We start from the raw sequence: 13,833 nt of genomic DNA, 5'->3' as shown, positions 1-13,833 counted from the left end.
CCTGAAAAAGACTCAGGAAACATTTCCAAGCAGTGACAACTGAGGACTAAATCACGAGGTTCTAACTATATCTGCTAGAATGCATTACCAAAGGTCACTCTGAACTCCATACATGATTCATTTGAAACACAGGCAAAGACAAAGATCTTCCTTTCCTGTGAAAACCTGAAAGGAATGCCTGCAACAACAATGCTATTTGAAGAAAAAGTCTGTGAGCATGTTACTGAATAGGGGAAATTAGTTACATCCTCCAGTATGATACAACCTCATTGCTAGTGCTTAATAGTTACTGGGAGACTGAGATATGAAATATTGAAGTGCCTCTTCTTTTTGTTTTTAAAGATACAGAGTCTCGCTCTGTCGCCCAGGCTGAAGTGCAGTGGCACAATCACAGCTCACTGCAACCTGCAACTTCTGACCTCAAGCAATACTCCTGCCTCGGCCTCCCAATGTGCTGGGATTACAGGTAGAAGCCACTGGTCCCAACTTTAAAGTGCCTCTTTTACACAGCAGATATACTCAAGATGGTAAACAGAAACTGACTCGAAACTACATCATAACTAAACATAAAACTAAGACAGTTACAAAATATTTAAGCCACATAATATAATCATTTTGTTTTGTTTTTGAGACGGAGTCTCACTCTGTCGCCGGGGCTGGAGTGCAGTGGTGCAACCTCGGCTCACTGCAAGCTCCGCCTCCCGGGTTCTCGCCATTCTCCTGCCTCAGCCTCCCAAGTAGCTGGGACTACAGGCGCCCGCCACCACGCCCGGCTAATTTTATTTTTAATAGAGACAGGGTATCACAGTGTTAGCCAGGATGGTCTCGATCTCCTGACCTCATAATCCGCCCACCTTGGCCTCCCAAAGTGCTGGGATTACAGGCGTGAGCCACCGCACCCGGTCCAATAATCATTGTTTTTATAGACAATGAATTCCCACAATCTTGCCTTTCTCACCCTCTCAATTTTTTTTTTAAATTTTTGTGGGTACATAGTAAATATACGTATAAATGGGGTACATGGGATATTTTGATAAAGTCATAAAATTCATAATCATTACATCAGGGTAAATGGGATATCTATCACCTCAACCATTTATTCTTTGTGCTACAAACAATCCAATTATACTGTTTATTTTTAAATGTACAATTAAATTATTATTGACTATAATCACTCTGCTGTACTATCAAATATTAGATCTTATTCATTCTACCTATTTTTTTGTACTCATCAACCATCCCCACTTCACCCTCTCCATTTATTACAACCTTTCCCAAATACTCACTAGTTACTCTGCATTCAGAAGTTATAATCCTCAAAAATGCACTTCCCAATTCCTGACTATACCATTGTTAGCTGGGTTGCCCTGGGTGAGTTTCCCAACTTCCCCAGCCCTCACTTCTGTCATCTACAGAATGCAGATGACCAAGCTCCTGAGAGAGTTGAGAGACTGCACTGGCTGCACCAAGCCTAGAGAGCACTAAATAAATGTCAGTTGTTATTTTTATCCATTCTGGCATTTAGAAATAAAAGTTACAAAATTCACTATTAAAAATACCATTGATACATACCATATTCCAGACACACTGGCCTCTTTTCTGTGACAAAATGCCCTTTTCTCCTTTTGCCCTCAACACCTGCTCCTCCCTATGCTTGGAATTTTCCCCCAGCTCCTCCAGGGCTGACTCATTTTCTTCTTTAAATCTCAAGTTCAATACCTCTCAATTCAAATATTCCCTCTTCAGAGAGCCTTCATTGAGACTGCTGTACCCAAAAGTCTAACTTTCTTTTTTTTTGAGACGGAGTCTCACTCTGTCGCCTGGGCTGGAGTGCAGTGGCCAGATCTCAGCTCACTGCAAGCTCCGCCTCCCGGGTTTACGCCATTCTCCTGCCTCAGCCTCCTGAGCAGCTGGGACTACAGGCACCAGCCACCTTGCCCGGCTAGCTTTTTGTATTTTTTAGTAGAGACGGGGTTTCACCGTGTTAGCCAGGATGGTCTCGAACTCCTGACCTCGTGATCCGCCCGTCTCGGCCTCCCAAAGTGCTGGGATTACAGGCTTGAGCCACCGCGCCCGGCCAGATCTAACTTTCTTATAATCTTGCTTTAATTCTGTCATAGCCTTTACAAACATCTGTAATTGTCTTATATACACTGGTATGGAGATCTTATCTTTTTTACAGTGGTATTTCCAGCTCCTGGCATTGTATTACAGCAAATAATGTGTGCTTAATAAATAAATAAAAGATGCAATGTCAAATACTTTAAAACTACATTGTGCTCACACAACTTTAAAAACAATTTGAGTTTAACATATGTCACAATGTTTGAAAAACAGAGTTTAGACGCAGCAGTGTCCAATCTTTTGGCTTCCCTGGAGTACACTGGAAGAAGAATTGTCTTGGGCTACATATAAAACACACTAACACTAACAACAGCCAATGAGCTTAAAAAAAATTGCAAAAAAACTCATAATGTTTTAAGAAAGTTTACGAATTTGTGTTGGACCATATTCAAAGCCATTCTGGGCTGCATGCAGCCCGGCCATGGGTCGGACAAGCTTGGTTTAGAGGGAGAGAGGATATAGAGAAGTATTACACAACAGTTTTTCCTTGCTGCCTGTTTAATTGCAAAGAGCAATTCAAATACTAGAATTTATACAAATGAGGATGTATAATTAAGGTCATTCAAAAGTTCTGGGAATATTGGGCCAGGTGTGATGGCTCACACCTGTAATCCCAGCACTTTAAGAGCCAATACAGGTGGATCACCTGAGGTCAGGAGTTTCAGACTAGCCTGGACAACATGGTGAAACCCCATCTCTTTTTAGTATAATTAGCTCGACGTGATGGTGGGCACCTGTAAGCTACTCAGGAGGCCGAGGCAGGAGAATCGCTTGAACCCGGGAGGCAGAGGTTGCAGTGAGCCGAGATCATGCCATTGCACTCCAGCCTGGGCGACACGAGTGAAACTACGTTCCAAAAAAAAAAAAGTTTTAGGAATATTAACCCTACTTTTTTAAAGTGGAGTAATCATTCCCAAGACCTCGGCAATAAAAAGGTAACTAGAGTGTAGCTGACTCCACTTTCTGGAGTACGCTGAAATTCACGACTTATCACTGTATAAAATAACAGTTTTTCCATTTGTTTAATTACACTCCACCACAGACCTATACAGATCAATTTTCACCATGGCTGGAATTACCACTACTTATAAATCATGTACGTGGCTTTCACACATGACTAATAAAACACTAAGTTTCAAAAGCATTCCATGAGTACTCATGAGAAACATTTTAAAGTTTGTGTTTTTGTCCCTAATACAAAACTAGTTGATGTTATTTCTACTAATATAATTCTTATGTTACAGGTAGTAGGATTATAGAGAATTATTTTACTTGACAAATACACATCAAGCATATTAAGTGCAAGACACTTTACATATTGATTCATTTAAGTCTCATTTAAGATAACCATAGGTACTTTCATTATATAACTAAAGAACACAGGCACAAAGAGAATACTCTCCCAAGGTCACACAGTTCAATGGAGGAGTTAAAATTTGAATCCACAGTCCATCACTAGACTATGCTACCTAACATTTTAAAGAAAAATACAGACTAGTTTTTCATAGTTTATAAGGAACAAGACATTCCCAATTTTATAATTTTTGTTTGTTTAAAAAAATAGAGATGGGGGTCTCACGATGTTGCCCAGGCTGGTCTCGAACTCTGGGGCTCAAGAGATCCCCCCCCACCTCAGTCCCACAAAGTGCTGGGATTACAGGCATAAGCCACCATGCCTGGCCCCCAATTTTAGACTAGTTTCAGTTGAGTAAAAAGGCAACCTACCTGAACCATTTGCACATTAAACCTAAACAGCAAGAAGACTAAAGGGAAGATGAGCAGAAAGAAGGGAAGTAGAGTGCAGGGGGAAGGAGTGACAATGAAAAAGAAGGTAAAAGAAGAAAGAAGGATAGAAAGATAAGAATGCTACTTGTAATCACCATTCATAATCTCTGGATGGCAAATGCTTTTTTTTGAAAAGAAGAAAAGAGACAAGACAGTATCTCTATAATCCCTAATTAGCTGATTGTACAGACTGTATATTTCCATTTCAAATGTTGAATTAAGGCACCTAAATTAGGAGGAAGTAGACAACATCCCAAATTTTTTCCATAAAAACTGAAATTACATGTTAATCAGTTCACTCAAAATCTGGGAGTTTAGTGACTTTTGCAGCCAACTTCTCTTTTCTTTTTTTTAATATGGCAAACATTGACAATTTTAACCTTAAATTTCTTAACCAAAAGAATCAGAATAATTCCCCAAACTGAGTAACACATCGGAAAGTTTGGTAGAGCTCAGCCCAAAATGACTAAATGAGAAAGAGAGTGACAAAGATCTATAGTACATTCTTGAGTTTTCAAAGGATGTAACTCAAAAAAGAATATAAAGGAAGAATTTACATTTTATAAAATCTATAAGGGGAAAGTTTTCTGAACATTTCTATACTTCATTCCAAGTAAGGTAAATTTAAGTTAAAACTTAGCTAAATAAAACCAACGACAGCCAAATAGCGGCAATTTCCTCCAGGCCTCTGCTTTTGTTCCAAACTACCCATTTAAAGAAAGAAAAAGCCTTGCAACAGGATTCTAGACTGACCCAAGAATATGCCATTTTGACAAATATTTGTTCATTATTTGAGATTCCTTCCCTCTCTCTGTGACTAGAATAGGGGGAAAAAACAAAAACCAAAACAAAAACAAAAACAGAAAAACCAGTAAACTTTCCTCAGAAGCAAAATAAGTTTTCTAATAGAAGTTAAACAGGGCCGGGCGCGGTGGCTCAAGCCTGTAATCCCAGCACTTTGGGAGGCCGAGACGGGCGGATCACGAGGTCAGGAGATCGAGACCATCCTGGCTAACACTGTGAAACCCCGTCTCTACTAAAAAATACAAAAAACTAGCCGGGCGAGGTGGTGGGCGCCTGTAGTCCCAGCTACTCGGGAGGCTGAGGCAGGAGAATGGCGTAAACCTGGGAGGCGGAGCTTGCAGTGAGCTGAGATCCGGCCACTGCACTCCAGCCTGGGGAACAGAGCGAGACTCCGTCTCAAAAAAAAAAAAAAAAAGAAGTTAAACAGAAGAAAACAGCAAGTGGTCAGGACTGGCACCATGTCCTATTTGTTTACTTATTTTTATCTTCAGTGCCTAACACACTGCCCAGCACCTATGATACAGTTAACAAATGTGTACTGAATATGAGTGAATGAACAAATAAATGTTACAAGAAAAGGGAAGGCACAAAATGCTGGAGACTATTTAGCAAGCAAGACTCTTCCCAAAATACTTGTTTTTTCCCCCTTTGAGGAAGGGACCCAGATTGAGGCTTAACAAAGGGACTGCTCCTTAGGAGTATCCTTAAGGGGTAAAATGATGTCAGCATTATGGTAATAACAAATGACATCAGTATTTGAGATAATTACTGGGGTAAAACAAGCAACAGGGACCCTGCAACCACCTAGCATTGGTTGCAAATGTCTTTGCCACCAGATTTTACTCTACACCCACTGACTCTGATTTGGCATAATGATGATACCACATTTGGAGCATGCTGAGGGAACCATAACCCCTTCCCTCTCAAGAAAGCCAACATAGCAGCCCATGGGCCCTTGTTTGCATTTGCCATTAAGGACACTATAATTGGTGTTTAATGCAGAAAGGAAAGCTACCTCAAATCCGTTTTAGACATAGATGGGTATTATCAGTACGGTCCTGGCAAGAAAAACAGCATACTCAAATGAAGTATTCAAGAAAACTTAATGAAGGAACCATTTCAAAAGGTACAGGGAGGGTTTAGGGAAAACAGCAAAACGATGGTGGTATATCTTCAGGTTAGCAACATCAGGAAGCCATTATCATCTCCAGGTCTAAATGGGCTAGGGAAGGGTTATCAGAACCCAGAAAGATGTGTAACTATAGGTGTCTGGCAGAGGGCCATTATTGAATACGAGCCGTGAACTACTCACAGAACAGCTTTGGCAACACTAAATCCAGCAAGAGAACGAGCTCTTAGGGAGATCCTTTCTGATGTCCCTCACACTGGGCAAAGCTAATCTGAAACCAAAAAGGAAGCGATCAGTTGATGTAGCCCATGGAATTCATTTCCCAGAGCCACAGAGCAGAGTGGAGAAAAGATTTGGAAGGGCAAATGGAACACACACAGCACAGAAAGATACTCTAAATGATTGTCAAACAGCAAAACACAGGTACATGGAATCAAAGTTTTGTCAGTTCCATCTAAATTTAGATATTGTGGGGCTGCCTGCAAATAAGTCATAAACACTGGTACTTACTTGGGTTCCTACCGCCCTGTATCAAGTTGGAAAAGGAAAAAAAAAAAAAAAGAAGCTACAAGTAATTCGAGGTAACTTCTGACCTTTCTGCATCTCTAAGAGTAAACAGACAAGTCATTTATCTACAGTGAAGCAGATCTTAGACAAGACCCTTCTCTTTGCTCAAAGGGAACATATTCCAAACGTCCATTATCATACTTATCATGATGTATTATAACCTCTTTTTTATTTCTTCCTCATTGGACTTTGAGCCCTTTAGGGCAGGGATTATCTTACTCATCTTTGTATCCCTAGAACCCTAACATGGTACTGGCCACAAAGCTAGCCTTCAATCAATATGCACTGAACAAATTAATGGACTCAGGGTCCATTAATTGGCAGCCTAATGCCATAGTGGCTAAAATCTGAAATGATCCTTAGCAATTAAACACTAATAAGTTGTATTCATGATATGGTTTAATACACTGGGCTAAAACATCGCCCCTTTCATACCAGCCTACCACCATTCTCTGTAGAGCTTTTCTCATGCACTCAGATAATGTATATGGCCTGTTCTACAGTCACAGAACACATCATAAAAAAAAAACAAAGACAGATGGCAAGACTATGTTCCATTTCAGAAAGGAATCACATATACATTATCTCTCAAAATTCTCATTCTTTTTCCAAGAATTTACCAGATCCACTTGAGGAACTAAGACACATTACTTCTCAAAATTCTCATTCTTTTTCCAAGAATTTATCAGATCCACTTAAGGAACTAATAATTTGAACATGTATATAGAGGAAATCGTGTTTCACACTGATGATAAAGATGACATAGGGACAGAAACATATATATACACACACACACGCACACACAAGGCATGTTTAATGATCACTTCAACACATCACTCTCAGTAAAATTATAAAGTAGTTGTATAACAGGTTCACGTAACATCATCATATTAAAATGGCTATACTGTATGATGTTGAGGTGGTCATTAACAGAATCTGGAATGTATTCACATTATAATTATGAACCACTTTCACATAACCCTGCACTTACGAAGTGCTGAATCATCTTTCTATTCTAACAGTCAATTCTTACCTGTGGATTCTCCACAGAAAAAGGAAATTTATGCCAGGTTGAAACTCCTCTTCAAGCTACCATGATTTTAGGCTACCAATCTCCTGCTGTCAGTAAAATGAATCCAAATCAAATTTAATATAACAGACTCCACCAGAAAGGTACATTTGCTATATAACATGTGTCTTCCAAAAGTAAGCGTGAAAAAGTTTTTTATCTCCTGCACCACTGTTCTCCTTCACTGCTGTTTGTAATGGACAGCTGATGTTGTTAAATGTAATCTTACATTTTTAAAAGTCAGTAAAATAGGTCACTTTCTATTTAGGAAAAGGAAATTCTGAGCTTATATTGATAATATACTGAATTACTTTAAAAGAAATGCCAGTAATACAAAAACATAATGTTGTAAATAGATCAAATGCCTTTTCCTAAAACAAGTAAGTCCTCAAAGCAAGCTTTTTCCAAAACCACCAAAAACACAATTTTATCTTACTGAGAGCCATCCTACTCCTGCAACTGTCAGGTCAACTTAGCAATGAAATTAATCTTTATAGGATAATTATGTGATGTTTGTATCATGTTAAAACTACAGGCTACAACAACCCATAATTTATAAAATTGTACTTCATGTCAGTTCCTCCGTTATATGTGATTTTTTTTTAATTGCAGATCTACCATATGGCCTTGTGTTTAATACCATTAGCTTAACCTACCTTAGAGCAGTATTATGTTTCACCCATCCTAATCAGTGTCTGACCCATAGAAAAAAACATTATGTTGTTTTACAAATTGATCGAACTCCTACAGTAGGAAAAGAAGAAGATGATATGTAATTCTGACAGTGCACAATATGTGGCAATGATACCCATAGAAAAAAAACATTATGTTGTTTTACAAATTGATCGAAAAGAGGAAGATGATATGTAATTCTGATAGTGCACAATATGTGGCAATGATAGGCTAATATTCAATACATTAGAAATATACTGATTTTTTTCTGATCGAACATTTTCCTCTCCTTTCACTAAAATATAAACAAAGTTTAACAAAGTTCCAATGACATCAAGTATAAGTTAAAATATATTTTTAAATTTAACATTTCTATGAAAGGTAATTTTCTGTTGCAAATAAATTTGAATATATTTAATTATTAAGTCCCGACATCTGAAAGGACTGTGTTTTTATAAAGACAGTGTTCAGCTGAGCGCGGTGGTTCATGCCTGTAACCCCAGCACTTTGGGAGGCCGAGGCGCGTGGATCCCGAGGTCAGGAGTTCAAAGCCAGCCTGGCCAAGATGGTGAAACCCCGTCTCTACTAAAAATACAAAAGTCAGCCAGGCATGGTGGTGGGTGCCTGTAATCCCAGCTACTCATGAGGCAGAGAACTGCTTGAACCCAGAAGGTGGAGGTTGCAGTGAGCCAAGATCGTGCGGCCGCACTCCAGCCTGGGCGACAGACAGAGCTGGAAAAAAAAAAAAAAAAAAAGGCAGTGTTCCAAAATTGTGTTCCCCTTTCCTAAACTTAATTCCTAAAACTCACTGTGGACCTAAACAGGAAGTGTCTTGGTAAACAAGGATGCTTCATATTAACAGGTAACAAAATACAGTTTTAGGGCCCAGCGCGGTGGCTCACACCTGTAATCCCAACACTTTGGGAGGCTGACGCAGGCGGATCACCTGAGGTCAGGAGTTCGAGACCAGCCTGACCAACATGGAGAAAACCCCGTCTCTACTAAAAACAGAAAAATTAGCCGGGCGTGGTGGTGGGTGCCTGCAATCCCAGCTACTAGAGAGGACAAGGCAGGATAATCACTTGAACCCAGGAGGCAGAGGTTGCAAGTGAGCTGAGATCACGCCACTGCACTCCAGCCTGGATGACAAAGCAAGATTGTCTCAAACACACACACACACACACACACACACACACAATGGAATTTTTCCTTACAACAACAACAAAACCAGGTAACAGAATTTATAAGAATTCCACAAGATTCCAAGGGCCTAAATAGTCCGGTTGGAAACTGGAGAGTGTAATAACCAGGAACTACTGGATTAAAACCGAGGGAATCTCCTGTCACTGAGAAACCATTATGCAGACTTTCATCTAGGAGGCTAAAGCCACAGATCTCCCACCCTGAGAACTTGCCAATACTACTACTATTCTGATTACTTCAACATAAGTAGGACTATCCAAACCTCCAGCAGCTCTTGCTTTGTTTTTGTTTCTTCCATCACATATAAATAGTTCACAGTATAACTACCTTATACAATACATAAAAGGTGAAAGCTACTCCTTCCAACGCCCATCCCTTATCCAAATGATTCCAATTCTTTCTCTTCAAAACAAAGGAGTAACTGGCAACCAGAAGCCTCAGAACTGAATTCTTCCAATCAGTAAGACAATGCGAAATCTGCTGCAGCCAAAGAATGTCTACTGCTCTTTGCGGGACTGTCACAAGAGATGGAAAGCTACACCATGGCAAGGTATGTGCAGACAAGGAAACAGTAGGTCTGGGGTACCGCGCCCTCCCCCACCCCCAAAGCCTCTTCAGACCTATACGCAAAAACTTGGTGTGCTCATCCCTACTTGCAACCTGACAATTTACATCCTGGCAACACCTTCTAATTAGGAACGTTCTAGCCTTTTATAGCCGAAATATTAAACTTCTCACGATATATCAGGCACTGGTGCCTGCTACTAAGAATATCCTCTGCATCAAATCTCCAGTTTTGTTACTGGTCACTCCAGTGACCAGGCTTCTCTACAGTACAGAGGGGAGGAGGAGCCCACCCTGCTCTGCTAGAGTGGAAATGAAAACAGAGAACAGGAGCAAGGCATGGAGCGCAAAGGCGTGAACAGCGTCCAAGCAGGGGTGGGCTCAGCGCACCAGCGGGCGACAGACAGCGGCGGGCACGCGGGAGCCGGGGTGCAGGGCAAAGCGGGGTCCCTCGGCTGCAGAAGCCGCCCCCCGTGTGTCGCCCCGCAGCGGCGCACGCGTCAGACAAGACACCCCAGCTGCCCGTGGCAGCTCTGCGCTAAAGCCCTCCCGGGACAGCAGTCCCCGCCCGGGCGCACACGCCCCTCGGGCCGGCGGCGCGTACGTACCCAGCAACACGCAGAGCACATCGAGGGCCACGTACGGCAGCCGCGTCTTGTCAAACATGGTCTCTGTCCTGGCTGTCCGGCAAGGGCGATGGACTGAGCTGAGCTGCGGGACAGCGGCCGAGGCCCTCGATTATCGAGCCCAGGCCCGGGGCTGGCGACGGCCCCGAGCTACGGCCCCTCCCAGCCGGAGGAGGAGAGCAGCTGAGGGCGGGATGAGACCGAACGGCGCTCCCACCGCCAGCAATGGCGCCCGGGGCCCTCCCCTCACAGCCCCCGCAAACACTCGGTTAGTGCCGAGGCGCTAGTGTGCCAGCCGCTGCAGCTCGGTCGCCTCAGGACCTCCTCGGCCGGCCCCGGCCTGCCCCGGTTACTCCCCGGCGCCCTCTCCCACAGGCGGGGCGTTCAGAGTCGCGCTTTAAGGATGGAGACCGGTAGGGAGGAGGAACGCGAGGTCCAGCCTCTCCCGCCGGGCAGCGCAGGACCGGACAGCGCGCGGCCTCGCGGGCAAGGGGAGCGCAGCAGGGGCGGGGCCGGGGAACCCCAGGCCGCGGCGGTCAGCCAATCAGCGCCGTCAGCCTCGTCCCTCCCGACCGGCGGCATCCGCCCAGAAGTGCGGCTCCCGGCAGCCGGGCGGGGCGTGAGGGTAGCTCAGGTTCCGATCCAGGGGGCTTTGCTCTGGACCGCAATTACTCAGGTGGTCTCCGAACTCGGCCTCCGTACCCCCACTAGGCATTGCTGCTTTCAGAGAGCTAGGCTCCTTACCCAACGATCCTGGAGCACCGGCTGCCTGTCACTCCCCACCCCTTCCATGGGAATCAGGTAATAAAGAGGTCAGATTGTTACCACTGAGTTTAAGGGGGGAAAAGAGGTCAGAGTAGGCAGGGACAGAGATGCTCTCCTTTAGTTTGGTACTTCTGAGCCCTTTCTCACTTAGGCCTCAACGTTGACCTCCGTGTCCTAGCTGAGCCCAAATGGTAGCAAGAAGCGTGCTAAATCATCCATCCTCGATACCTGATCACCCTTGAATTCTTGATATTTAATATTGGATTAGATTCCTTATATTACACCTTTGTTGTAGAAGCCCTTGACCTGCCTTTAGCCAGAATCCCCCTACCCTTGATGTCTCCTGTTAGTAATTTTCCATCCACCGTCACCTCCCTCACAGACACGGTGCTTGTTCCTTGGCTATAAATCCCTTGCTGTCTTTGCTGTATTCTGAGTTGAGCTCAATTTCTCTCTCCTGTTCCAATAGTCATGACCCTTATTGTAGTAATTTTGAATAAATTATTCATTGTGTTTAACAAGTGTCGGGATAATTTTCTTTAACAACGCAAGCATTCCCCCTGCCCCATTCCCAAGAGGACCCTAGCCCACATTTGGTAATAGTTTCCTAATCTGTAAAATGGGGATGTTCTTTGAATAAATACCTAATACTCAGACATCACAAGTACTTTCAATTTATTGTGATGTTGCAGTCTGAGGCCCCTGTAACTCTGGAAGTAAAGAAAGCCACATGATAAACAATGGCACATCTTTCTCAGGTGTAAATTGCTTGAAGCTTTTACAACTTTAAGCTACCCAGTGTTCCAGTCTGGAGGAAGAAGTGAAGCCCAGAAAAGATTATATGAAAGTGGCTTTATCTAGAGTTGAACCCTCTACAGATGTTAATGATTGGTATATTTTCTCCTTAAATACGTAAAACACAAATCACCAAATGTACCTACTTCTTGGACTTTACCTGCAAAGCACTCATAAAGCCAATGGAAAGATAACATTAAACACAGAGTCTGAAGACATAGCCCCAAGTAAGCTCTCAAAAACAAAAAATACATTTGAAGAAAGATGTTCTTCTTTAAAACTAATATGAATGTTTTATTTTGCCTCTCGTTTAAATAGCTGTAAAAGCTTTAAGCAATTTACACCTGAAAAAGATGTGCCTTTGTTTATCATGTGGCTTTCTTTACTTCCAGAGTTACAAGGGCCTCAGATTGCAAGGTCACAATAAATTGAAAGTACTTGCAATGTCTGAGTATTAGGTATTTATTCAAAAAACATTTATTGAGCACCTATTGTGTTACAGTCTAGGCTCAGTGTCTTAAAGAGCTTTTGAAATAAACGTTTACTTTTTAAAAGTAATTTTTAAAAACATTTACTTTTTAAAAATTTTTTATTTTTACTTTTTGTGGGTACATAATAGGTGTATATATTTTGGGGTACATGAGATGTTTTGATACAGGCATGCAATGTGTAATAATTACATCATGGAAAATGAGGTATCCGTCCTCTCAAGCATTTATCCTTTGTATTACAAACAATTCAATTATACTTTTAGTTATTTTAAAGTGTACAATTTAATTATTGACTATAGTGACCCTGTTGTACTATCAAGTACTAGATCTTATTCTATTTAAAAAAAAAAAAAAAAAAAAACATTTACTCTTAAAGTGTATTTTCAAAAATAAGCATTCAAAAAAAATTACTGATTAGTGATTTTTTTGTTTATTCACACATTCATTAATTCGACATTTATTGAGCCCCTAGTGGATACCTGGTACACATCTGTGAAGAAGCTAAAATAAACAAGAGAAGTTCTCTGCCCACAAGCGGAAGCCTGAGGCCTACTTAGAAAGCATGTGGTTAGGACCAGGTGCGGTGGCTCAAGCCTGTAATCCCAGCACTTTTGGAAGCCAAGGTAGGCAGATCATGAGGTCAGGAGATCGAGACCATCCTGGCTAACATGGTGACACCCCATCTTTACTAAAAATACAAAAAAAATTAGAAAATTAACCAGGTGTGGTGGCAGGTGCCTGTAGTCCCAGCTACTGGGGAGGCTGAGGCAATAGAATAGCTTGAACCCGGGAGGTGGAAGTTGCAGTGACCTGAGCCACTGTCCTCCAGCCCCTGGGCAATGAGAGCGAGACTCCAACCCAGAAAAAAAAAAAGAAAAAAAAGTAGGCCAGGCACGGTGGCTCACACCTGTAATCCCAGCACTTTGGGAGGCCGAGGTGGGTGGATTACGAGGTCAAGAGATCGAGACCATCCTGGCCAACATGGTGAAACTCCTTCTCTACTAAAAATACAAAAATTAGCTGGGCGTGGTGGCATGTGCCTGTAGTCCCAGCTACATGGAAGGTGAGACAAGAGAATCACTTGAACCCAGGAAGCAGAGGTTGCAGTGAGCCAGGATCACGCCAGTGCACTCTAGCCAGCCTGGCAACAGAGCTAGACTCTGTCTCAAATAAATAAACAATTATAAGCAATTAATAAGGCCAGGCACGTGGCTCACTCCTATAATCCTAGCAATATTT

The 13,833-nt window shown here is 42.3% G+C and overlaps 1 protein-coding gene across 2 annotated transcripts in view; it reads right to left on the bottom strand.

Moving 5' to 3' along the window:
• PLPP1 (phospholipid phosphatase 1) overlaps window positions 1-11,025 on the bottom strand; it is a 114,111-nt gene extending 103,086 nt beyond the window's left edge. Inside the window, exon 1 of one of the 2 annotated variants that reach the window (XM_023210532.1) lies at window positions 10,526-11,025. In XM_023210532.1, coding sequence (XP_023066300.1) covers window positions 10,526-10,583 — 58 coding nt within the window. In that variant the 5' untranslated portion in view covers window positions 10,584-11,025. The remainder of the gene's footprint in view (window positions 1-10,525) is intronic. The other variant, XM_023210533.2, reaches the window with a different exon arrangement.
• Window positions 11,026-13,833: the final 2,808 nt, after the last annotated feature.

This window comes from Piliocolobus tephrosceles, chromosome 4 (genome assembly GCF_002776525.5).
Source record: "Piliocolobus tephrosceles isolate RC106 chromosome 4, ASM277652v3, whole genome shotgun sequence".
NCBI lineage: Eukaryota > Metazoa > Chordata > Mammalia > Primates > Cercopithecidae > Piliocolobus > Piliocolobus tephrosceles.
The sequence above is the reverse complement of the archived record's forward strand: the minus strand, read 5'-3'. Positions and strand labels throughout refer to the sequence as shown.